The 27,399-nt window shown below is 37.5% G+C and overlaps 1 protein-coding gene across 4 annotated transcripts in view; it reads left to right on the top strand.

The window, feature by feature from the left end:
• Positions 1-23,584, top strand: part of pkp3a (plakophilin 3a) — a 40,492-nt gene extending 16,908 nt beyond the window's left edge. For 3 of the 4 annotated variants that reach the window (XM_005170678.3, XM_073941834.1, NM_001045280.1), the window contains 10 exon segments: positions 6,305-6,428; positions 6,613-6,817; positions 10,482-10,656; positions 11,157-11,274; positions 11,366-11,530; positions 11,607-11,789; positions 16,276-16,429; positions 16,520-16,715; positions 16,800-16,887; positions 22,394-23,584. In XM_005170678.3, coding sequence (XP_005170735.1) covers positions 6,305-6,428; positions 6,613-6,817; positions 10,482-10,656; positions 11,157-11,274; positions 11,366-11,530; positions 11,607-11,789; positions 16,276-16,429; positions 16,520-16,715; positions 16,800-16,887; positions 22,394-22,435 — 1,450 coding nt within the window. In that variant the 3' untranslated portion in view covers positions 22,436-23,584. 4 annotated transcript variants of the gene reach the window in all.
• The last annotated feature ends 3,815 nt before the right edge of the window (positions 23,585-27,399 follow it).

Genomic DNA, 27,399 nt, shown 5'->3' with positions numbered 1-27,399 from the left:
TCCAAAGACATGTGCTATAGGTGAATTGGGTAAACTAAATTGGCCTTAAAATGGACTAAGCAACAAGAAAATGAATGAATGAATCAAATTAGCCTTAGTGAATGAGTGTGTGTGTGAGAATGAGTATATGGTTGTTTCCCAGTACTGGGTTGCGGCTGGAAGGAAATCAGCTGCATAAAACATATGCCAGAGTAGTTGGCGGCTCATTCTGCTGTGGTGACCCCTGATAATCAGGGACTAAGCCGAAGGAAATGAATGAATGAATGAATGAATGAATGTAAATCTGGTTTAGTGGTCCAGAGTCACACTTATTTTATATTATCCTGTTGCTTTGGTTGCTGCTAAATATTAAAAACAAAAAACCATGCATGTCATGAAAAGCGCTGTATAAATGTATGGAATTATTATTATTATTCATTCATTTATTCATTTTCTTGTTGGCTTAGTCCCTTTATTAATCCGGGGTCGCCACAATAGAATGAACCGCAGCGGATGCCCTTCCAGCCGCAACCCATCTCTGGGAAACATCCAGATACACACTCATACACTACGCACAATTTAGCCTCTCCAATTCACCTGTACCGCATGTCTTTGGACTGTGGGGGAAACCGGAGCACCCAAAGGAAACCCACGGAAACGCAGGGAGAACATGCAAACTCCACACAAAAACGCCAACTGAGCTGAGGTTCGAACCAGCGACCTTCTTGCTGTGAGGCGACAGCACTACCTACTGCGCCACCTTTATTATTATTATTAATATTACTGTTGCTTTGCTGATTGGATGGATAAAGCGTACAGCTAGAGAAGTCTTGTCACTTCAGTAGAAGATAAAGGAAAAAAAAGTTACAATTTTGATTTATAAAAAAAATCTAAGGGGCATCACGTCACTGTGATGCATTGGGTAGCACAATCATTTCACAGCAAGGAGGTCACAGGTTCAAGCCCCGGCTGAGTCAGTTGGCATTTCTGTGTGAAGTTTACATATTCCATCCGTGTTGGTGTGTTTCTCCTCTGGGTGCTCTGGTTTCCCCCACAGCCCAAAGACATGTGGTATAGATGAATTGAACAAACTAAATTGGCCGTAGTGTTCATGTGTGAATGCAAGAGTGTATTGGTGGTTCATTCACCCCTGATTAATAAAGAAACAAAGCCAAAAAGAAAAATTAATGAATTAAAAAATCTATTAAAGCACTGGTATATTGTAAAACCAGTGCAGCTGGAAAATGTGCGTAGACTGTTGTCATGAAGACTTTAATGGGTGTTGTTGTTATATTCACAATGCAAAGCAGTTGTTTACAAATGCTGAGCACCAATCATAGCTCATCAAATTAAAATGCATAGACCTGATTCGCAAGTTTATATACTTTGTTTTACAAAGCTGTCAAATGAAAATCCAGGACAATACAATCTTTTTCTCTGTCTTTCTATTCACGTGGGTGTTACATAAAGACTCATAAAGTTTTTACCAGACTTAGACACAGTTTTTTTGTCTAACGTTTGGCATCCAACCATTGAGTTAATTATTGATGCCTACAAAGATAAATCTTATTTTCTTTCATTGTGTGAAGCACCTTTAAGTGTTATTAACTGAATAATTCCAAAGTCACCACAACTGTTTTGTTAGCTATTTTTTGGCCCCATAATGGGCCTTTATTATTGTTTTAAAAAAGCAGTTTTATTTTTATGTCAGCCTCAAATGTCATATATCATTTTAAACAGGAGAGCCTGAAGCTTCAGTATAATCTAAAATATATTTTTGTCTAAAAACATATGAACAGACAGAAACATTTCAGTTATTAAAAACAAAACCTCATGAAGTTTTTTTTAATAAATGCTATGATGTTTTTTACTTTAAAAATATATTGTCTACATCCAACATTCCCTGAGCAAATTATAGCATATTATTTCAATGTTATTCTAGGTGTTTTTCTGTAAAAAAGTGGTCAATTTTATTTATTGACAATATAGATGCCCAAGATGTTTGCATTTTTAATTTTATCTAACTTATTTAAGCAGTTGGCATCAAGTGTCTTCTGCATTATCATATGTAAAGTTAAAGTTAGAATTATTAGCCATATAATAATGCAACAATAATTACGACTTCAACTGTATGTATCTTTAAACCATGCACAACAAAAGATTGGAGTCATACTAATTAAAATCAAAGCATGTCTGCTATCAAAATAAGATGAAATTGGGCTACTTAAAGGGATAGTTTACCCAAAAATGACTTTTTTTGTCATCAATTACTCATTCTTGAGTTAGTCCAAATTTGTTTGCATTTCTTTTTCATCTGTTAAACACAAATGAAGATATTTTGAAGAATGTTGGAAACATGCAACCACACTGCAGGCACAGGGTGTCAACATGATGTCATATTGACGTTGTACCCCAACGTACCCAAACAATGAGGTGAAGTTGAATTTGGTTTGGAAATGAAAATCAGGTTGACATCAGAACCCAACGCCAGGCCAATGTCAATATCCAATGTCCAACCTAAATCAACCAAATATCAACGTCTAATCATGTTACACCTTGACGTTGTGTGGACGTTACCACTGACATCTATCAGATGTTGGATTTTGGTCACTTTCCAACAAAACATAAAATCAACCAAATATCTGACGTCGTTATTGACCGTCAAAAAAACATTGTCCTTAGACATAGGCTAGACATTGAATTTTTGTCTCCAGACGTCTTGACCTAAATCTAACCTAATATTAACCTCTGATGATGCTGTGTGCCTGCTGGGCATTGACTTCCATGATATTTGTTTATCCCACTATGGGAGTCAATGGAAACAGGAACATTCTTTAAAATATCTTAATTTGTGGGTGAATCCCTTTTAATTACTTTAAAGATGTGTGTAAAAGTAGGATGCTCGCACAATTGGTGTAAAACTCCTCTCAAAGTAGGCCTAATGTACTTGAAATACTCAAATAGCAGGTTTCGAACCACAAATGACATGTCTTCGCCAACGCTTCCCAATTACTGTTGGTCCAAAAGAAAACCACTGAATTACGTACCATAGCTGTTTGAGCCATACCACAGTTCAGCTCAAGTAATACTCTACAAATGTGCTGTTTTCATTGAGAATGCTAACTTGGTGTGCAAATAAGGATGGTTACTTGTCTCACAGTTAACACAGGAATGATTCATGCTTTGATTTAATGGCCTGCGCGCACACCCACACTTGGCTTATCTATGTGTGTTGCACCAACAGTGTGTGTTTATGTGTGTGTGTGTATATGCATGTGTAAGTGTGTTTGATGTTGCCCAGCCCTGCCTATATGTGTGTAAAAAGTGAAGAGCGAGTCTGTTGTGCAGGCACACCCAAACCAGTCCAGCCACTTCACAATTCACACACCCTGGGAAAAAACACACACACACTTGCTGTCACTCCAGTGACATGCAGCAGCAGCACACACACGCATGTAGGAATGTCCTGTTGAGCAAAACCTAATGCTGACACTTAAAATGGACAAAAGTGCTGGTTAAGTACTAGCTAATCACTTTGCAAAGAAATGGCTTGCCTCTTCAACCCTATTAGCTATCATTTCCTGTCAAAGCTCTACTAATACAGTAGCCAAAGTATTTTAATTAATAGGCTTGAGTATAGAGTGGAGCTTTAAAACAATTCAAAAACAATTGTTCATTCGTCATTATTTAAGTTTTTTATTTTTAATTATTTTAAGATGATTATATTTACATAAGAAGATAAGCTTGCACATATACAGCGCTGGAAAAAGGTAATGGGCCTTTATTTAGTTATTATAAGATATTTAGATTTGCCATTAATATATATAAAAAAGCGCTCCTTCTCATACTTCAGCATCCAAATCAAAGTCCCTAAAAGCAAAAAAGCTTAAGGTTCTCTAGGATTGGCCAGCCCAGTCACCATACATGAATATCACTGAGCATGTCAGGGGTAAGATGGAGAAGGCATTGAAGATGAATCCAAAGAATCTTGATGAACTCTGGGAGTCCTGCAAGAAAGCTGTCTTTGCCATTCCAGACTTTATTAATAAGTTATTTGAGTTTCAGAGATGTATGGAAGCAGTTGTTCAAGCTCATAGGAATCATGCACAATAATCATTCTGTTTCCACTGCATCATGACTTTATATTCTCTACTGGACATTATTTCTGTTAAGTGACAAAACTTTTGCCTTAGCAAAGTCAGACCTTACTGCCTTAATAAAATAATTAAAAATCAAGACATGATCATATTTTATTTTTCTAAAATAAGCCTAATCTAGAGGCCTTTGCCTTTCATTTAAGCCACTTCTGATACCAAATGATCAGCTAGAAGACAAGTTATTATTTGTTGTTCAAAAACCTAGATAGACGACAAGACTTTTGTCAGATTATAAAATTATTACATTTATGACCCTCAAGGACTAAACCAGTTGTAATTGTCACTTTTTGAAGATTCAAATCATCTAATTGTGTAATAAATAAGCTTTTCATTCATGTATGGTTTATTTATACGAGAAATTCTTTAGCCGAGATACAACTTTAAAAATCTGCGGATTCAGAAAAATCTATATATTGAGCAAATTGCCTCAAATTTTTTCCAAAATTAAGTTCTTTGAAATCTATATTACAATTAAAAAATAAGGGTTTTATATATTTACAATAGAGAATTTACAAAATGTATTCACTGAAGATGATCATTACTTAATTGTAAAAGTAGTTTTGGAATAAAATAAAATGTAATAACTTTGACTTATAAAATGTATTTTTGTGTTTTTCCACAAATACGTGTGTAACATTTTGTGGTCCAGGGTCACATATAGTTGAAACCAGAAGTTTACATACACTCTAAAAAAAGGAACATACTGTAACCATTTTTAAAAAAAAATGTCTGATGGTAAATCATACTAAACCTTTACTATTTTAGGTTTTTTAGGATTACCTAAATTATTTACATTTGCTAAATGCCAGAATTTTGAGAGAAACAGAGAATTTCTTTACATTTCTAGACAGTCAAAAGTTTATGTACATTTCTCTTGTATTTTTTTAGCTTTGCTTTTAAGCTGTATAACTTTAGGCAAATGTTTTGGGTATCCTTCCACAAGCTTCTCACAATAGTTTGAAGGAATTTTGACCCTTTCATCCTAGCAGAATTGATGTAACTGAGTCAGATTTGTTGGCTTGTTGTCTTGCTCCCACAAGCTTTTTCAACACTGCCCACAAATTTTCTATATGATTGAGATCAGGGCTTTGTGATGGCCACTCCAAAGCATTCACCCTCTTGTCCTTAAAGCACATTTTAACTAATTTGGCAGTATACTTAAGCCTGGTTAATACTTCTGCGTCAAGTGATCGCGTGATCCACGGTGCAAGACTTGCGCGTAGCCATGCATTTATACTTCTGCACACTGTTTCTGTTGCTCTGCAATAACACTTTCAAAACACAAGCTGGCAGTAGTTGTTTATGCTTCTCTGTGTCAAGTTTCTTCACTGGTGTTTTGTTTTTTTCTGAACGCTTCCTTAAAGTACAAGTGGCTCTAATTTGCTCATTTTGAGGCGGGAACTGATGGACTTTAATCATAAGGAAAACACAATACAAAAGTCTCCATCTAAAGTTCCTTCACAGGACTCCACACTCACGCTCATGCTGCATCATGCTCATGCGGCTGTCAACTCTGCCCCGCACTCATCAGCGATACCGAGCCGACCAATCACAGAGCTTGCGCTACGCGTATATTTGAGAGGTGCACGTCAACATTGCCGACGGCCACGCCAAGGGCTATGCGTCCACACTTAGGCTCCGCCGTAGCATATACGTGCGCTTGACACAGAAGTATAAATCAGGCTTTAGAGTCATGGTCTGTTTGGAAGACCTATTTTGTCCTTCCTGCTGCAACCCAGTACTGGGAAACATCTATACACACACATAGACTACAGACAATTTAGTTTATTCAGTTCACCTGTAGCGCCAGTCTTTGGACTGTGGGGGAAACCGGAGCAACTGGAGGAAACCCACACCTACATGGCAGAACATGCAAACTCCACACAAGACTTGATCCAGCGACCTTCTTGCTGTGAGGTGACAGTGCCAACCATTAGCCACTGTGTCACCCTAATTTTTGGTCTAATATAAAATGAAGTCAAAACCGACATCATTTTCTGTTAAGAAATACTCTAAATAATAATATTCTTATTTGAAATGTCGAAAAGTTGTCAGTACTTTATATTTAGATTTTTTTTTACTTAAAACATATTTATTAATGGCAAATCTAACTCCCAAAGCTTCATCATACCTTTTTTATATTGATTTTCTCTAATGTTTCCTCCTAGACTCAACAGTTTGGACATGCCTACTGCCATCAACTATCTTGACCAGTCCGATCAGGAACTTCAGATGTTGGGCGCCGCCTACGTTCAGCATGAGTGTTACAGTAACAAAGATGCCAAAAAACAGGTATGCGCTGACATATCTGTAAACATTTGTTGTTGTATTTGCACTGTCTGTATTTTACACTGTCTGGAGCCAGCACCTAAGTTTTTAACTCATCATAGCACAATAAAAGTGATTTGATTTTAATTGAAATGCCCAAAAATGCTTCTTCAGTTAAGTACCTTTATGCTTTTTTGGTTGTTTTCAGGTGAACCAGTTAAAGGGAATTCCTCGACTGGTGCAGCTTTTCAACAGTGACAACCAAGAGGTGCAGCGCTTTGCAACCGGTGCCACAAGAAACCTCATCTACGAGAATATGGAGAACAAAGTGGCTCTTATTGAAGCTGGCGGAATTCCCAAACTCATACAGGCACTGAAAGTAGAAGATGATGAGTTACACAAAAACATTACAGGTGTGTTATATAGTCCTGCTGTTTTACACTTGACTGATTTGGTTTGATTCAAAGGAACTCTGGCCTAATGGAAACATGAGGGAAGCGAACAACTGTTGTCAGTTGGCTCACAAAAAGACACACAAAAAGGAGACCCAGGACTTTATAGTTTACAAAGTTAAAATGCAAATAAATAAACAGTAAGTAATTTAATATAAACACTATAAATGAGGAGGACTTCTCTCCTCCTCAGTCTCCGGGTCTGAATGGAGACACAGTGGATAGCAGTACAGCAGATCTCCTGCCCTGTCTATTCCAACCGTTAACCCTGCTTGTAATCTGTAGGTTTTAATCATATGGCGACCACAGCAACATGGATATAGGCAATGTGTCTGTATGGTAACAAACTCAACTGATAAAACACAAAGTCCGCCATTCTCCAATTTTCTGACAGCTCTCCCAACAAAAATGTTTGCTGCAAACTAACAGCTTTGATCAGCCCTGACAGAATCGCGGGAGAAAACATGCAACAAACCCCATGGATCATGGAAACAAACACACACACACAACCCATGCCATGCACAGACGTGGTCTCACCCAGTCATTGGGTCTCACAGCTTGCCAGGTCTGCCTTGCCTTCGGAAAGCACATGCTCTCATAAATAATTAAGAAGCAGGGCCTTCTCATAGGATAAGAAGACTCTGGAAGATGAAATTTGCTGACAAAAGCTCAAAATGATCCAGTTTTCCCCACAATTAAAGCTGACAGGTGCTAACATCGTCTTAACTGACGCTCAACACACACAAATCTGTTAATGTTGTTTGAAGTACTCCAGAGGGTCTTGAACCTTTGAAAGGCAATGGTGGAAAAGTTAATTAAATCTTTATTGTTGTACCAAAACCTTAAAGGTTTGGTCACTTTTACGTCTTGTGGGCAAAATCCAGAAAAAAGTGAATTTAAGTGATCAGGCATCTGTTTGAAGGGAAAAAAAACTGCAAGTAGGTTCTTGTTGATCTAAGAGCTGAATAACTCTTAATGCCTTGCCTAAAAAAGAAAATTCTAGACTCTAGCAGAGCAGGTTCAGTGGTAAGAAAGTCCGAAAGCCAATAGTATAGGCATGAAATCGAAATGAAAATGAAGAACTATTACAGAAAGTGTTGAATCACTCTGACCAACATAAAGACAGCAGCTTTGGCGCTTATGTGAAATTCCATATCAAACCAGCATCTCCAGATAGGCAACACAAACAAAAGTCTCAAAAACTGCACCCTTAAGTGAAAAAACCTAGTTATACTTCGGTCTTGAGTCCACGATGTAGGTCTGGTGTAGTCTATGCCATACCCTGATGTGGACCTTTGACATGCACCTCCTAAAAAGTCATGAAGAGTGCAAGATCTGTGATTGGTCAGTTTGATATTAATGATGGCTGTGGGAGGGGCCGAGAGTCACAGGAGCAGATAGAGGCCTGTGGAAAGAGTTTGACAAGCCTCAAGTCTGGCAAAGGAGCTTCAGATGGACACTTTGGTTTTTTTATTTACTTTATGGTTAAAGTTGTTGAATGTTTACCGGTTCCATCCTCTTTCTTGAATTCGTGTTGAATTTGAGCTACTTCTACAGTAGCACTTCCACATTAGCGAAAAACCCAAAACACCCACAAAGCAGCGTAAAAACCGTGGAACATAGAGACCCCAATGCCTACTAGAGTTTAAGAAAAGTTCTTGTCAGAGCGACACAGAAAGAACACAAGTATAAATGCCTACAATGAAGTCAGCTACATGCATCACTTGAAGTATAAATAAGGCTTCAGTCGCTAATTTGCCTCTCGTAGCTAGAGGACTGAGGTTACAACTCTCACACAACTTTTACCTTTGCGTTTAGACCGAAGGCAGCATCAAAGTAGCTGGAAGCTAATGAAGTTCAATAGAAGCCAGCAACGAGCGAGCGACGCGGCACGTCTTTGGCGACGAGGAGAGTTAAAATCAAGTCCACTTTATGGTAAAAGCTATGACGCGGTTTGGTGGCAAGCAATCAGAATGTAGAAGTCAACCGCTAGAGAGGATTCCAGAGAACCCAGTTCTGTGAACTTTATGATAAAAGGCACGCAACATTTTTATGATAGAAAGCGTCATTTTTTTATGGGGGAATGTAAATGATTTATGGCCCCTTTCAATATGAGATTAATGCATTGAATTTTGATGCTCTTGCCGGCAGTGCAGTGAAGGCCGCCAGGGCAGCCAGAGCGAACTTTGACGCTCTTCGGTGTGAACGCACAGTTAATAGATATCCATAATACTTCCCCTTCTAAATCTCACTCCCATTTGGGTCACGGCACCAAAGCAACTCCTATGTCTACATTATGAAAGGTGAACGCAACATAATACTAAGGGCAACAGGTTTTACCAATCAATAGCTATTGTACATTTATGACTTGTTTTAAGCATCAGTCTAGATCAGAGGTCTTCACTGTTTCTAGAGATCTACTTTTCGGCAGAGTTTAGTTACAACCATGATCAAACACATCTGTTTGAAGGAATCAAGTGCTTCTTTAGATCCTACTTTTAGCATCTAAGTTTACACGACAATGATCTAGACAAAAACGGAAAAGGTTTTTCATTGTGTTTTCAAAATGCTTAACATTTTCAAAATGGTCTGGTGTTTACACAAAAACGCTGTCTTACCTATGGGCCAGTATTTGGCCCAGTATGCACCTTGTTAGTAAGCAGTACCTGAAAGGAATTGACTTGGTGCTGGTGTGTGTATGATGTGTCCTCGGTGGTTGTTGTAACTTGAAGTAAATCCACTCTTTGAAGCATGACCAAACACCAACAACAACACTAAACATAATCCACCATTGTTTTTTTGCACTTGCATTTAATCCAGTGTTTCTCAACCAAGTTTCTGGAGGAGCACCAGATCTGCACATTTTCCATGTCTCCTTAACCAAACACACCTGATTTATCATCTACTCATGTGCAGAGAATGAAAGACCAGTAATAAATGTTACCGAAAAAGGAGACATCCAAATCATGCATTGTTGGTGGTCCTTCAGGAACATGGTTGTGAAACACTGATTTAATCTACACCTCTCTAAATTACACGTGCAAATGACATCATCATTTTTAGAGACCTTTGTTTTTGGGTGTTTACACAGACCTGACCTTCAAAACCTTTCACTTTATAACCCATTTTCAGAAGAAAAATGCTGTTGTTGTGAAAATGGACAGGCATTTGGTTTAATTGTTGGATCTGAACTCTGCATCAAAGTAGATCTCCAGGAACAGGGTTGAGGACCTTTGGTATTGATATATATATCTGTGTTCTATGCAGGGCGTTGTCTGTTAGCTTTATAATGCATCAAGCTACATTAATTATTGCTCAGCGCTGTCTTGACATGTGCCTTGGAATGAGAGGACTCCTGTAGCGATGATTCGTGAGTCAGGTTTACGTCTGTCCTTGCGGCTCTTTGCATGTCTGGATATGCAAGAACTCCAGTAAACATCTGCCCTATGAGAACATCGCTACTAAACATTAGGAAAATGACATCATAAGGAAAGTCAAGGAGGTTTTAAGATTTTTGTGAGAGGTTTTTGATTTTGTGAAACAGGTTTTGTATTCAAATTTTTATCTGCTTCCCATGCCACTTTCCCATGCTCTTTTGCTCATTCATTGTTTTTATTCCCTGTAGGTATCCTCTGGAATTTGTCCTCTAAGGATAATCTGAAAGAAAGGCTGGCACGAGAAATTCTTCCTGAATTGACAGACAGGATTTTGATTCCCCTCTCCGGAACCGGAGACCAGGACATCATTGAGCTGAACCCCTCAGAGTCTGACATCTTCTTCAACACCACTGGCTGTCTCAGGTAACACTTTTTGAGTTCCCCTTTGCTTGTTCCTGTTCCTGTAGGAACTTCATTGATTGATAATGCCCTCTAGCCACATCCCTGTTTGGAAACCTGAGAACGAAAACACATCAATGTCTTAGTTCAGGGGTGGCCAACCCTGTTCCTGGAGAGCCACCTTCCTGCAGATTTCAGTTGCAACCCATATCAAACACACCTGCCTGTAATTATCACGTGGTGTTCAGGTCCTAATTAATTAGTTCAGGTGTGTTTTATATGGGTAGCAACTGAAATCTGCAGGAAGGTGGCTCTCCAGGAACAGGGTTGACCACCCCTGCCTTATTTCAACCCAAAAACTAGCCCAGAAAGAAAACGAAGCCTGGAAATAGCCTCTTTTAGACTATTCAGCAAATATATGAGAACAAGTTTTAGCAAACAAATTAAACGAAATTCACCACTGAAATTAATGAATTTTAATTCAACAAATTGGAAATTTAATTTTTACATATCCCTTTGTACAGGAACATGAGCTCTGTAAATGAGAAGACCAGACAACTGATGAGAGAAACCAAAGGCCTCATAGACGCTCTGGTCGGCTACATTAAGAAATGTGTGGTGGACAGTAAAGTGGAAGAGAAGGTAATTGTGCAACACACACTGTACTTCTGTCTCTGTTGTTAAAAGCTGTGTGTTTTTATTTGAGAATTTATCTGTGTGTTTTCTATATCAGGGTGTGGAGAACTGTGTGTGTGTGTTAAGGAATCTGTCCTATCAGGTGTACAACGAGATCCCCCCCTCTATAGCCTCACGTCTAGATGGTCCGCGTCGTGCTCAGAGCTCTTCAAAAGCAGAACCCATCGGCTGCTTCACTCCTAACAGCAAGAAAGCCAAAGAAGTAAGGAATAGCCCATCACAGACTTTCATCTGATTAATAGCTTCAAATGTAATGCAAATATTGTTGTATATTCCAGAGAAAAAATCAGGACCTCACCACATTTACAGAAGTTTCACGGACACCCAAAGACATCGAGTGGCTCTGGCACCCAAAGATAATTGAGTTGTATAACCAGGTGCTCACGCGCTGTGAGATCAACTCCACCACACGAGAGGCTGCGGCCGGAGCCTTGCAGAACATCACTGCTGGAGACAAGAGGGTAAGAGATTCAGTTATGTGGCATCCAACTACCCAGAACATACTAGGAATTTAATCTGGCTGATTTTCATGCAAATTTTGTCAGTAAAAACGATTTTAGTAAACCTCCAGCACGCTTGTTTGGATGGTGCCGAGTTTACGACCGAGTCATAGTTCATTGATAAGCTATGCAAAATGTTTTTTTTTTTAATTGTGCGATAACGACAACTGCTTAAGTTACTTCTTAATGAATTATGGCTTTAGTAAAAGCTACATGTTAAATTAAAAGATATAATAACGTTTTTACCAATGTTTTGAATCTGAAATTCGGTGAGATTATTCCGTAGTTGAGTCTTTACTAGTTACGCTGATTCAACGAATGCAGTTAAATCTTGTTTATTCAGCAACCGCTATTTTCCCCAGGGGATTTCCTCGGTTTCTTCTTGAGTATTTGGACAGGTTTGTGGTTCCGCAAGAGTTTCCTCTGTCCTTCAAAGGAGATTTACTTCAAATCACACCGTGCTCCCTTGAGAAGATTCTAACAATCGCAGCTTTGCTCAATCACATTCACGATTTCAATTTGATTAATCAGCCAGCCCTACATACTAGTAACGAGTAAAGGCTGCATTCAAGAGTTCACACTTAGCTGATGATTGATAATAAAGCTTGTTTGGCATGCTATCCTGGGAGAGAGCACAGAGTTTATGAGATGAGCCCCCTTAAAGAAGAAGAAATTGAGACAAGAAAAGTCTGGTTATTTATAATGAGTTAAGCTGCAGTCACACTGGGCTTTTCCTCCCATAGACTTCCATTCATACGCACGCGAATGCGTCAGACCGGAAACGCAGTATCATGTGTTAAGTTTCGCAGGTTACTGCGGTTCAAAGTTCAAGCTTGGTGAACTCTGACCTGCAAAATCGCATCACTTGACTGTGTGAGACCAATAGAGGATCTAAACATGACCTCTCTGGACAAAGAGGACAATTTAAAACATGGAGCAATCGCTTGCTTTATAAAATGTCTAATAAGCTTGTTTAATCCCGCCCCTTTTCGCAGAACCGCAAGACAGAATATCGCATGCTCAAACTCTAATGTGACCGAAGCTTGAGGAATCCTCTGATTGAAGAATCAATCATGAGCTAATGCAGGACCAGCTGAGAACAATCATAAGTACATCAAATCGATCAGGGCACATGATTGTAGTAAATACGGCTTCGTTTCATCATTACTGTTTAGAAATGTTTAAAAAAATTGAATGGTTCTCCGCTTAGGGGCAAATTGCTGAACATAGACTTTACCTCATCTCAGAGAAGGTTTACAAGTTTTGTAGACTTTTTAATGAGAAATTTCTATAATAAAAATAAATAATAGTTAATAATAGATAATAGCTGTCCTGTTTAACAAAGCCCACCATGAAGTACAACATTTATAAAGGAAGGCAACTTTTACAGACGCTTAATATTTAATGATAAATATAAGATGATAAGATAAGTGCATTTATAGGTTATACTTAACAATATACTTGAAAATTTAAAATTCACAATATGTTTTAAATGAAACTTAAAATGCAGGTTTGTGTGGAATTTACATTGTTCTGAACAACAGGTTTTTTGTGTTTTGGATTATTCAAAACAAGGACTCATTTTGCGAAGCAATTGGTTTAATTATTTTGAATCTTTGAAAAGCTTTGTTTCTCCCATCACTACTAGTAACTATTCAGACCACCCTATCAACCACTTTGAACCACCTACCAACATATCACAGCATTGTACTGTATCTACTACTTGAATAGGCTGTAACATGAAGACCTCACAAACTAGTACCATGCCCTAGTAAAGAAAAATATCTTAACAGAGAAGAGTAAAATTAAGTTTGCAGTAGTTATACAGTTAGCCATCATCCCAAAAGTATTTTCTCTGGCGATTACATGAATGTGTCCATACAAGTTTTCTTCTCAGTACCACAATAAATGTACAAATAAATTGATAATAAGAAAATGTCAATTGTGAGGGTGTCTCATATTCTTGATGTGGATGTTTGCTCAAATTTCCAAGGTGTCATGTTTGTTTACATGGCACTTTATACAATATATTGCTTTAAAGCATGTTTACAGTATTAAATATGTATGTGTGTGTGTGTATATATATATATTAGCGCTGTCAAAATTAGTGCGATAACGCATGCTATTAATTTAAAATAATTAACGCGTTAAAAAAAATTAACGCAATTAACGCAGTTGCAGGGTTTTTTTTTACTTCCTGTTGTGGTGGACGTGTGTTTAACATGCAAGAAATGTGGATAAGACCAAGGAAGCACTTTTTGAAGGCAAGTTTCAGTAAAAAAGAAATTAGTCGCATCACCAGGCTCTCCAAAGTTTCATGCAATTTCGGGTGTTTCATTTTTAACTTTCGACTTCTGTTGTAAGCATGGCAGAAAGAAAATCCTCCGCATTTCGTGACTCGGTGTTACTTTAAGGAAGCTTAATAAAATCACTACTTAGGCTACACGGTAGAATTTTAATAAGAGTATAATCTTAATCATATTAAAATCGGAGCATTGGTGTCTTATGTGAATGTACTCAAAGTCTCTGGTGAAGTCGCGAGCTGTCAAAGACAGGGCATTACTCTGCCTTTCAGCATGAGCCCTCTAAGTTTAGCGTGTTTCCTCATTAAATGCAACGAAAGCGTATGCTTCGCGTTGTTGTGTCAGAATCCTTGTGAAATACAGTAATACTTTAGGACGCTTAGTTTAAGCAAATTTGATGAACGTGATCATGCGTGTGTTAAATCTGAGGGGAGTCGCTCCAGTATGGAAAGCCGTTGGGGCCAAAACATCTGCAGCGCGTTGTGTGTGTGTCTGGGTGTGTGTCTGTGTCAGGCCCGTTGAGGGGTGTCAGGGGTGGAGTGAGCGAAGTATCTGAGTAGGGGCGTGTGCGCTCGAGACGTACCTGAAGGACGGTGGTGGTGAGTTGTGTGCGACATAGGCTACCTAAAGAGCTAGGAGGGATGCGGGGGAGAGGGGTGTGCAATGTATTTTACGACCGGTTTGCGAGAAATTATCATTCATTTGCGGGCATTTGGGAGTCTCTGTGCACTTGCGGGATACTCCTAGTCTTAGCAACTGGATGAATGTAATGGAGGATTAAGCAAAATAGTTTCTACTTTATAACTAATGTTCTCAACTCACAGCAATAAAACTTTACAATGAGTGCAACAGTTTGTATTCTATAGTTTATTATTATAATTTTCCATATCTGCAATTCCTGTATTTTGGCTTTTTCTTTTTGCAGTCCACTTAGAATCCAACATGGAAATCAATGTTTTCTGTATTGGCATTGATTGTTTTGAAATTGAAATGTCATTAACATGCCTGTGTTTTAATTTCTTTAATAAATATGGCTGTCAAGCCAGGATCTTGATGGTTTATTGTGGGTATGTTGTTTACATGAAGAAATCTGTGTTACAAGTTAAACAAAAATTCTATTAATCAATTATATTTTGAATTTTAATTCTAATAAACAATTATATTTTGAATTTAAATAGTTATTGTCTTGCGTTTACATTAATTTTACATTTGAATTGCCAAAATTACAAGTTTCAGTATTTTAAATGCGATTAATCGCGATTAATTTTTTTAAAAAGGTGCGATTAAATAGTTATTTTTTTTAATCAATTGACAGCACTAATATATATATATATATATATATATATATATATATATATATATATATATATATATATATATATATATATCAGTGTTGCTTATGATTGGAATTACACTAGCACTAGTGCAGATGTACAATCCTCAAGTCCAAAGGTTGTTGAGACTTATTTCAGTATGTATATGTAGTTCAAACTGAAACTGAATATCGAGAACGGGGTGGGGTTTTCTATTTACATCTGATTCTCTCTTAGCAAAAAACTGTTAAGAGGGCCATGGTTAAGAATGTTGTGGCTGAAGCAGTCAAAGTGACACCAACAAAAGGTCTGCCACTTTAATTACTAATTCTATACGTGAGGTTTATTTATAAACTAATTTCGAGAGCATCATGTGCTTATGATTGTTCATGGCTGGTCACTCATAGCTATGCTGATTCACCAATCAGATGATTCCTAACTCACCATAAATAGCCAGAGTTTCTCAGTATCTTTGTCTTGAATATTTCTGTACAGAGTTCGTTTGTTCGGGTTTTCCCAGGGTTCTCCGGTTTTCTCCCACAGTCCAAAAAAACACGCAACAAATTGACATCAAAGTCTAGCCCTTAGCAAGTCGTATATCTCCTTAGCCATCTTATATTTGCTATTAGTCAGAAATTAGTAGTGAAGTTCTCGAGATCTACCTGAGCTCAAACTACCCTTTTGCCCTGCTAACGGGAGGAAGCCCAGGGCTTGAAGATCTTTTAAGCTCTCTCCCGGGACAGCAAGCCAAACAATCTAATTACCAATCATCAGCTAAATGTCAACTCTTGAAATTCATTTAAATAATTTGAATTCTGTTGTTTTATTTAGTGGGCGTCCATCTTGAGTCTTGTGGCATTGGAGCAGAATAGGATGCTTCCTGTTATTCTGGATCTCCTCAAAACCGACAAGGATCTGGAGCTCCGTTCTCTCACCGGCTTTCTCAGAAACCTCTCTCGTCACACCAAAGACAAGAATGACATGGGTGAGGCTTTTTTCTTTGGCCACAAAACTTGAGTGGATCACATTTTTGTGGTGTCAAAGCCAGCCCAGAGCTGAATTTCTCTTGTTGTAGCTACTAAGGTGGTAAATACATTGGTGCTTAAACTGCCCGCTGATGGCCGTCAGAAGCAGCCGTCCAGCGACGTCGTAGTGAACATTTGTGGAGCTTTAAACAACCTGGTGACCGGCAGCATGTTGGCCGCACGAGACATCACTTACTTTGATGGTCTGCGCAAGCTATTTGAGATTAAAAACAACCATGACAACAGGTAAAACTTCAAGTCATGTACATATACAAGAAACATCACAAAATGACTTTCCATATTAACTTAATGATTTTCAATTTCTTCCAGCCCCAACAAACTGAAAGCTGCCAAAGCAGCAGTAACAGTTCTAAGCAACATGTTCCAGTACAAGAAATTACACAAAGACTACAAAGAGGTAAGTTCATATAAAAATTTGTTTTCAGTTCACACTTTTTAAGTGTAGTTCAAAGAAAGACACAAACTAATGTTAATAATTAGGTTTCACTTCATTAAAGCTTTTTTTAGCCGATGTGTGATAAAGTCTTCACAGCAAATCAGAAAATATTGTGCTTTAAAGAGATTAAAGGAATGCTCTTTCCAAATCCTTGTTTTACAAATTCCCTGGAGTTGAACAGTTTTTTTTTTTACCATTTTAAATGTTACCATTTTGGAAACCATTCAGCGGATTTCCTAATCTAGTCAGTGCACGTTCAGCTTAAGTCAGGGGTGTCCAAACTTTTTGGGCCGAGGGCCAGATGCAAAAAAAACAAACGTTGTCGCGGGCCAAATTTTACATACATCACACAGACACGCATATATATATATATATATATATATATATATATATATATATATATATATATATATATATATATATATATAAATACAGTTGAAGTCAGAATTGTTAGCCCCCCTAAATTATTAGCCCCCCGTTTATTTTTTCCCCAATTCCTGTTTAACGAAGAGAAGATTTTTTTCCACACATTTCTAAACATATTAGTTTTAGTAACTCATTTCTAATAACTGATTTATTTTATCTTTGCCATGATGACAGTAAATAATATTTGACTAGATATTTTTAAGACACTTCTATACAGCTTAAAGTGATATTTAAAGGCTTAACTAGGTTAATCAAGTTAACTAGTCAAGTTAAGGTAATTAGGCAAGTTATTTTATAACAATGGTTTGTTCTGAAGACTTAAGGGGCTAATAATTTTGACCTTAAAATGGTTCATAAAAAAATTTAAACCGCTTTTTATTCTAGCCGAAATAAAACAAAAGTCTTTCTCCAAAAGAAAAAATATTATCAGACATACTGTAAAAATGTCCTTGCTCTGTTAAACATCATTTGGGAAATATTTAAAAAAGAAGAAATAAATCAAAGAGGGGCTAATAATTCAGACTTCAACTGTGTGTAGATAGATAGATAGATAGACAGACAGACAGACAGACAGACAGATAGATCATAACAAGAACTGCTGCTTAATTGAATGCATGTAATAGCGACACCCGGTGGTTATTTATTGAATTACGTTCATTTTTGTATAGCGGGCCAGATTCTATTGATATTTATAAAAAGCCTCGCGGGCCGCCACAAAACTGATTGCGGGCCGCAGATGGCCCGCGGGCCGTAGTTTGGACACGCCTGGCTTAAGTCATTAAATCGGATTAGTCCATTAGCATCTTGCTCCAAAAAGTGTAACAGTTTCAGTCATTTTCCTATAGCTTCCTATTTTCCTAAAGCTTGAATGTTCTGTAGGTACATCGTGTACTAAGACAGAAAATGAAAAGTTGCTATTCTCTAGGTCAGTATTGCTAATCAGTACCTGCAGGTCCAAGGTCACGGTGATCCACCAGAAAAAGGTGGTTTGCCATCTCCAGGTTGGAAGAAAGTCCTTACCCCAGGGGGATGAGTTCAAGTATCTTGGGTTGTTGTCAACGAGTGTGGGAAGGATGGAGCGTGAGATTGACGGGCGGATTGGTTCAGCAGTAATGCGGTTAATGTACCAGTCAGTTGTGGTAAAGAATGAGATAAGCCGAAAGGCAAAGCTCTCAATTTACCAGTCAATCTACGATCCTACTATCACCTATAGTCATGAGCTTTGGGTCTTGACCGAAAGGACAAGATCTCAGATGCAAGCGCCCGAAATGAGCTTCCTTCGCAGTGGACCAGGGCGCACCCTTAAAGACAAGGTGAGGAGCTCTGTGACCCGGGAGCAGCTCAGAGTAGAGCCGCTGGTCCTCCACTTCGAGAGAAGTCAGCTGAGGTGGGTCAGGTATCTGTTTCGGATGCTCCCAGGATGCCTACCTAGGGAGGTGTTCCGGGCATGTCCCACCAGGAGGAGGCCTCGGGGAAGACCCAGGACAGACTGGAGGGACTATGTCTCTTGACTGGCCTGGGAACGCTTCAGGATCCCCCCTGGAGGAGCTGGAGGAAGTGTCTGAGAAGGGAAGTCTGGAGTTCTCTCCTAAGACTGCTCCCCCCCGTGATCTAACCCTGGATAAGCGGATGCAAATGACATAACAACTATATTCTTATTCCAACATATTAATCACTTAACTGCTGCCTTACTATGATTGCAGCAGGAGCAATGATAATACACAATGCCAGAAAATAGTTTCCAGCTGGGTAACTAGACAACAGTGCTGCATAATATCAGTAGCTATGATACCATACAAAAATGCAAATTAACTTTATGCTTAAAACTGAAATATTGTATAAAAGATTTGCTAATAAAGTAGTGTTTCCATCCAACGAGTCAAAGTGGACAAAATGGTCACTCCACATTCTGTCCGGGCAGATACACCAAAGCTGTTAGTTTGCAGCAAGCATTTTTGTTGGAAGAGCTGTATGAGAATTAGAAAATGACAGACGTTGTCTTTTATCAGTTGAGTTTGTTACCATTCAGACACATCAAATTTATCCATACCTGCTGTGGTCGCCATATGTTTAAAATCCTCCAGATTATCAGCAGGGTTAATGGTTAGAATAGACAGGGCGAGAGACCTGCTGCACTGCTATCCACTGTGTCTGCATTCAGACCCAGGAGACTCCTTAATCCCCTATTTATGAGAGTCCTCCTCTTTAATAGTGTTTATATAAAAACGATTATCTTTATGATGAAAGAACAAATTATGGTTATGTGTGCATAAAATTACGAATAACAAATGTAGAAGGACATTACATTAATGTTTATTTCTTTGCATTTTAACTTTGTAAACTATAAAATTATGGGTCTCTTCACAGTTTGTTTCTCATTTTGTGAGCCAATTGACAATAGCTGTTCGCTCCTCTCTTTCTCCTCTGCTTGCCACATTCACTTCTCTCTCTGCTTGCACAGCTCCACGCCCATCTCGGAGCATTTTTTTTTTTTAATTCGGAGGTAGAGTTGAACCGAAAGAGGTGGATTTCATTGCCCTTTAATGATCTATGCTAAGCAAGAAAGTTCAGACCTGGAGATCAGCTGAATGGATTTAACAATGGTAAAACAAAAGTTGTAAAATGAGGCAATTTACAAAAACAAGTGGAGTGTTCCTTTAAAACAACAAAATATAAGTGCCATGTGCACTTAAAAATGGTATGGTAATTGTAATGCTAATGGTGTGCTAATATAGTTATCATTATAGATTCATTATTAGCATGAAACCTAAAAAAGGGTAAAAAAGGAGAACTTGATTGATTTATTGGCATTGTAAATTAGCTAAATCGCTGTGGCTGTTTGTTGTCCAACAACCTGCGGGTTTCAGTCACTTTAGAGCTTGTCAATGAAAACTGGAAAGGTTGGCTGAAGTAAAACACACTGTAAAAATTCTTGCTGCCTTAAATTTATTAGTGGAAATTTTCTAGCAAGGTACATCAATCAAACTAAACTAATATCTAATATAAAAGGTAATATAGCTAAACTAATATAAAAATATTAAGTTAAACAATTAATTAAAGGTGCTGTATGTAAGTTCTGAAGCATTAAAATACCAATACAGGTTTGCAGATATTTAAGAAACATGCCAAGTGAACAATCTGGTTTATCTGAAAAACAAAGTTGAAGTCAGTTATTCTGTTTTAAAAATGTGATTTCCCTGCCAGAACGCTGTCTTTGTTTTGGTAATTTTAACCTGCCCAATGCCAGTTTAGCCTATTATATTTCAGCACCACGGGTTGCCTTGGTGGAAAACCACGTACTTCATTCATTCATTCAGAAAGGCTCTAAAAGCATGCGTCCGTGACCAAAATGCGACCTCTAGTGGACAGTAGCAGACTCCGAAAATGAGATGCAGATTCAGAGTTCCACACGGTGGTTATTAATAAGCAAATAATATAAATATTACAAAAAATAAAAATTAGATGAGCAGGTTACGTTGTACCTTGTGTCATAACAGCAGGTGTTGCTAGCCAGTTGCTAAGGTGTTGCTAGGCGGCTGCTTAGGTGTTTTGAGTAGTTGCTAGGCAGTTGTTAACATAAATAAGCATAGTTCCAGTATGAATTAACATGTTGCTAGCATGAATTTAGTATGAAATGGCATGTTGCTAGTATGTAGGTATGTTTCTAGAATGGATTAGTATATTGCTAGTTTGATCTAGTATGTTGTTAGTATGTCCAATTTAAAGTCAATGGCAGTTTTATTCATGATGAAAGTCTATGGGACAGTTGCTAAAGTGCCATAAGTGGTTGCGGTGTGACTAGTAAGTTGAATGGTCATCAGCCATATCACCCTGCAGCCCAAGACCGGTTACTCGCTGAAGCTAAACACATGGAAAAGCTAGGTTGCTGTTGGAAGTGGTGTTAGTGAGGCCAGCAGGGGGCGCTCAACCTGTGGTCTGTGTGATTCCTAATGCCCCAGTAAAAGTGAAGGGGACACTATACTGTCAGTGGGCGCCATCTTTCGGATGAGATGTTAAACCGAGGTCCTGACTCTCTGTGGTCATTAAAAATCCCATGGCACTTCTCATGAAAGAGCAGGGGTGTAACCCCGGTGTCCTGGCTAAAGGCCCTCTATCGGCCCTTACGATCATGGCCTCCCAATCATCCCCTTCCACCGAATTGGCGAGTGTGGAATTGTGGTGAGTGCACTTGCGCCGTCGCATCATCCAAGTGGATGCTGCACACTGGTGGTGGTGTGGAGAAACCCCCCCTTATGATTGAGAAGCGCTTTGGGTGTATGGCCATACACAATAAATGCGCTATATAAATACACATTACATTACATTAGTGATTGGCAGATTGATAATCTTGAGTTAAATGAGCCCAACCTTAAGTCTGTATGACAGTCTGGTCAACCCTCTGTAATTTGCACCCTGGATTTACTCACTATTTACTCTTCCTCAAGTGGTTCCAAACCTATAGGAGATTATTTCTTGTTGAACACAAAAGAAGATATTTTGGAGTTCAACAGAAGAAAGTCCCATTTTAAGTAAAAAGGTTCCCAAATTTTCATTTTTGGCTGATCTAATGCTTTAAGAAATTTAAGGTCGACCTCCAACATTTAATGTAACATTTTCTTTTATTTCCAGACCCACCCCAGAATGTGTCTTTGTTTATGTTGTGCAGTTGTACTTCATAGTTACTGTCATTCCGCCCTGCCCTCTAGACATTTTCCAGTTATTTGATGGCTGTTTAAAAAGCCACACACACACATACACACGTTCACAAAAACGTGAATGTTTAATTATCTTTAAGACTGAAAATCAAACAAGGAATATTTAGTCATCTTTTTTTTAATACATATTCAGACACTCAAAGGGTTGCTATTGAAGGTAGAGGTTGAACCACACCCTGACATGAGGATTTCAGGTGATTTCCTTCAGAGCAAGTTCAAACACACCATAGAAAAAAAAGTGAATCTGGGACGTTAGCCAGTTTACTAACCGGTACAAATAAAAGCGTCATTTACTCATGTTGTTTTGTTCACTTTGTGTTTTACAGAAAGGATTCGAGAAGGAAGCCTTCTTAGACATGACCTTCTAAACTGATCATATTGTGAAAAAAGGACAGTGGATATAGGAAACGCAGGAACACTAATGCGAAACATGTAGATAACACACACACAAGACTTGCTATAGGATGAACACATCCTACTCAGCCTTGTATTTCTTTCCTTCCAAAAAAAATCCTCAGGGATTTATTGCAATATGTCTATTTTTACTGGCTATCATCTGTATTTTTATATATTAATTTACAGTAACACACTGTATACTGTCCATGATATAATAATTATATCCTAGGGAATTTAAATCACTGTTTTTGTAGTACACCATCTGTATTGTGATGACAGGGCAGATATTTTAACATGACATTTTACATTTTAATGTATTGATGATATCAGATTTTATAATAATACATTAAATGTTGTAAACACAGGCCGGACAATTTGTTAAACAAGAATAGCTTATTTCTTACTACTCTGTCTAAAGGGTTTTTTCCTTATCTTTTATTGTTTTTGTTGTGTTTTATGTACAGAAATCATCTATTTGTGTGTAATTAATGATAGTAGGTTTAATAAAAAATAATAACTATGATATGTGGACACTATCCAGATGTCTGAGGGGTTTGGAGATTAATGCCGCGGTTACACTAGAGTTTGAGCATGAAAATTCTGTCATACGGTGCTGCGAAAAGGGACGAGAATGGAATAGAAGTCTGTAGGGCGAAAAGTCGAGTGTGACCGTGGCTTAAGAATGTTTTTATAAAAAACTAATTCAGTTATTGACCCACGTTTATATTTACCCTCATTGTATATGGTGCAATATGTGCATTGATTTAACTGTAACTCACTCTACTCCACCTGTACTGTTTATTTTTGTATCAACATCTTTTGTTATTTCGCCAAATATTGAATGTTTGGTTTGGGTTGGTATGTTTTCCGCTTGTATTTAATCGAGTTCTCGTATGTAAGATTGTCATGAAGACTGTCGTGAGCGATTCGCAATCTTCTACTGGATAAGAGTTGATTCTGCAATGTCGTCTCGGGCTTTAAGAATGTTCATTGGCCGAAGTCTGAAATGATTGAATGTCTAGTAATATTATATAATTCCGCATCAATTTCACTGTAAAATGCATGTGCGTGAGTGTCATAGATTTATGATGTTAAAATACAATAAAAAGGAATTTCTTTAAGGTGTCGTCAACTTGATTTTGTTTGGTGAAAAATCCTATATAAGGGTGTCCTGCAGAGTTTGATCCCCCCACAATGGAAGTTCTGCAATCATTTAGGCGATTCTAGAATTACGCGAACATTCTCCAATTGTTTTTCAAAAGCAGTTAAAACTCAAAAAGATGTCAATACCAATCAGTACTAAAAAAAATACCGTAAAACTGTGGTGCTGGAAAAAAAATCATAAAATAACGGCCGTTAAATTACAGAAATTTACTGCAAATTAATGAACAATAAATTACAGAAAATTTTAATTTCTGGTAAACTTATGTAATTTATTGTTTGTTATTTTATGGTACATTTCTATAACATGTTTTTTTTTAGTTGGCGGTTCATTCCACTGTGGCGACCCCAGATTAATAAAGGGTCTAATCCGAAAAGAAAATGAATGAATGAACACAGAGGAATATATTTTGAGGAAAACTGGAAGCCAGTCTCCACTGACTTCAATATATGCTTTTCCTACTATAGAAGTCAAGCGTTTTCAGCCTTCTTCAAAATATATTCTTTTGTGTTCTCCAGAAGAAACTCAAAAACATTGGAAGGTGAGTAAATAGAATTTTTTTTTGGTGATACCCCTTTAAGAAAATGCATCCATTGTCAAAGTAAAGTTTAGTGTTTGCGCAGCTTACATTAACTCTTGTGCAAATAAAAATAAAGTATTAGTTTGAAATAACAATTTGTAACCACACAAATGCAACATAAAGTTAAAATCATGGAGAATTAAAGTAAACTACAATTTTACATTTAGTCAAACATGACTAGATCTAGATGACTAGATTTTTTTTTTTTTTTTTTTTTTTTTTTGGCGAATGAATAAAATGTGCCAGTAAAAAAAGCTTCTTGTACTTCTTTAAACAGCTGCAGGTTTGTTTGTTTTTTTCCCCACACACTGAGGGCTTATTAATAATAAAAGAAATTTTATTTTTATTAATATATTTCACTTTGTTTTTCAGTGACTTAGTTTCATTTATCTTTTTTTTTATTGCAGTTAACAAAACTGATTCTCTAACCAATAGTTTATTTTTGATTTACTAAAATAACCTTGTATTTTCAAAATAAAATAAAAAATAAGTAAATAAATATATACATATTTCAAACACATGGGACATTCTAGTCTTGCACCTCCAAAAGCCTCCATGTTTTGTAGCATGTCATTCTTTGGCGCAAGTAATGTAGTATATAATTATAAAATATTATATAATATTCGTCTGGTTTCCCCCAGTCTAAAAACATGTGGTATAGGTGTGGGTAAGCTAAATTGTCCGTAGTGTATGAGAGTGAATGAGTGTGTATGGATGTTTCCCAGAGATGGGTTGCAGCTGGAAGGACATCCGCTACGTAAAACGTGCTGGATAAGTTGTCGGTTCATTCCGCTGTGGCGACCCCAGATTAAAAGGAAATTAATGAATGAATATGTATAATTTCAAGTTTTGATATTTGGTGCCAGTTTATGAGGAATGAACATTTTGTTCGACTTTATTTGCAAATGTTGTGAATCAATCTAATTAGCATCTTAGAATGGAAAAAGCTACTCAGGTGTGGGCTAATCTAATGATTTCAGTGAGCTCATTTCATTAAACAAAAACTTGTACAGTTTCGTAACAAAAATTGCAATTAATTATGTCTTCAACCCACCTTGTTTTTATCAGTCAGCAAAATTGTTTTTTTCTCCCGCTCCTTGCATCTGTTTCTTCTTTTTGTGTCAGCCTGTTATGTGGACCCACCCCTATTTACATACTTTCTCTCTGCTTCGACATGAACAATCTCTACCACACCCTATAGCAAGCACAACCACTTCCTCAAAACCTGCCTTATTTACAACATATCTAACTCATAAACTGTCCATTACCAATGTCTGTTGTGAAAAACGTGTATAAAAATGTATTGATGAAGTTTGGACCATACCCTTGTGCTCCGTGTTGTTCGTTTTAAGAATTTTGACCTCAGCGTAACTTGGCTTCAGGCAATGACAAGCGCATTACAGCATGTACCTTCGAGCAAATGGCAAGGTACAAAACATTTACTGTTTGCGTCACACCCAGAGCTGTCACAGACTGTTCTCCTAGTGTTGACTGATGGCAGTTTTTTTATGAGAAAGTGGGATGTTATTAATCTTCCATTCATAATATAAAACTAAACATTTAGTTTTATTAGCTATTAGTTTTAGCTATAGCCTTTGTGTAATTGGGCAGTTAAATATTCTTTCTTTAAAATAAAAGTCTTATTTCTTAAAAATAAAATACACATCTATATTTTTGCTTTTATTTTTTATCATTATTAACATTTTGACGTTTAGCCTAGCATTTAGCCTATGTATGACAATAGATCACTTCCTCATCAGTCATGTTATATTTGTAGTAGATAGCAATGTATTACAGATCATCATGCTGGCCTCTACTGGTAGAATCTATAAACTGTTTGTGTTAAGGTTTGGTAACATGACTCTTAAAATACATTTTGCAGAGGCCAACAATTAACCCTCTACTGCATCATGCTGGCCTCTACTGGTAGAATCTATAAACTGTTTGTGTTAAGGTTTGGTAACATGACTCTTAAAATACATTTTGCAGAGGCCAACAATTAACCCTCTACTGCACGGTGTCGCCATATGGCAACATGATACATGTTCATTTCCCTGCCACTGTTTATTAAAGACCAACATTATTTTTTGTTTAGTTGGAATTTGGAAAGAGAAGACCTTAGAGTAGCTAATGACGTGCTTTGTCACATGACCTGCAGTGTTTTTCTGTGGTGTGATTTCTAACAGACTGGCGTTTATTGTGAGTAGTTCATTCATTCATTTTCTTGTTGGCTTAGTCCCTTTATTAATCCGGGGTCACCACAGCGGAGTGAACCGACAACTTATCCAGCACATTTTCATGCAGCGGATGCCCTTCCAGCCGCAACCATCTCTGGGAAACATCCCCACACATTCACACACACACACACGCACATACGCTACAGACCAGTGTTTCTCAACTGTTGGGTGGGTCGCGGGAACATTTTCAGTGGGTCGCAGAGTGTGTTGTTTAATTTTTAACCTATTTTGCTTAAATAAGACTTTTATTTTGAAATGCGCGAGCAATAACTATCGTTTGACATGTGGAATTTCATTTAATTATAGCAGGGGTCACCAACCTTTTGGAAACTGAGAGCTACTTCTTGGGTACCCATTATATATGTTATTTTTAAATAATTAATAATATTCATCTTTGTGAAGACATTATGTTAATGATTTCTCACAGTAGTTGTCAACAATGATTTAACAAGTTAGATAAATATCAATATGCAGCAACACTTAATTTGTCTGTAATTGTTTTTAAAGTTTATATATATATGTCATAATATGTCAAAGCGCAAATACGACCCCGAATATGTAAAGATTGGATTTACATATATTGATGACAAAAAAAGGCTTAAAACCTCAGTGTGTCATATGTAGTGATGTGCTCTCACAAGAGCACTTTTAGAAACCAAACGTTTGTTGTTTTTACTTTGTAGTTTTTCTATAATTTGAGACATTTTGTTAAATAAAATATTGTTTATTTGTAAGTCTTGGTGATTTTCTTATGATTAATGTCACTTCTTGTGTATGTTAATAAATAAATACAAATTAATTATGATTCCTAAAATTATATTACAGTCCTAAAAATTTGGGCCGCAGGTTGAAGACCATGTAAAAATGTGGGTCCCATGGCCAAACCAGTTGAGAACCACTGCTACAGACAATTTAGCCTACCCAATTCACCTGTACCGCATGTCTTGGACTCTAGGG

The sequence above is a fragment of the Danio rerio genome, chromosome 25, assembly GCF_049306965.1.
Source record: "Danio rerio strain Tuebingen ecotype United States chromosome 25, GRCz12tu, whole genome shotgun sequence".
Lineage (NCBI taxonomy): Eukaryota > Metazoa > Chordata > Actinopteri > Cypriniformes > Danionidae > Danio > Danio rerio.
The sequence above is the reverse complement of the archived record's forward strand: the minus strand, read 5'-3'. Positions and strand labels throughout refer to the sequence as shown.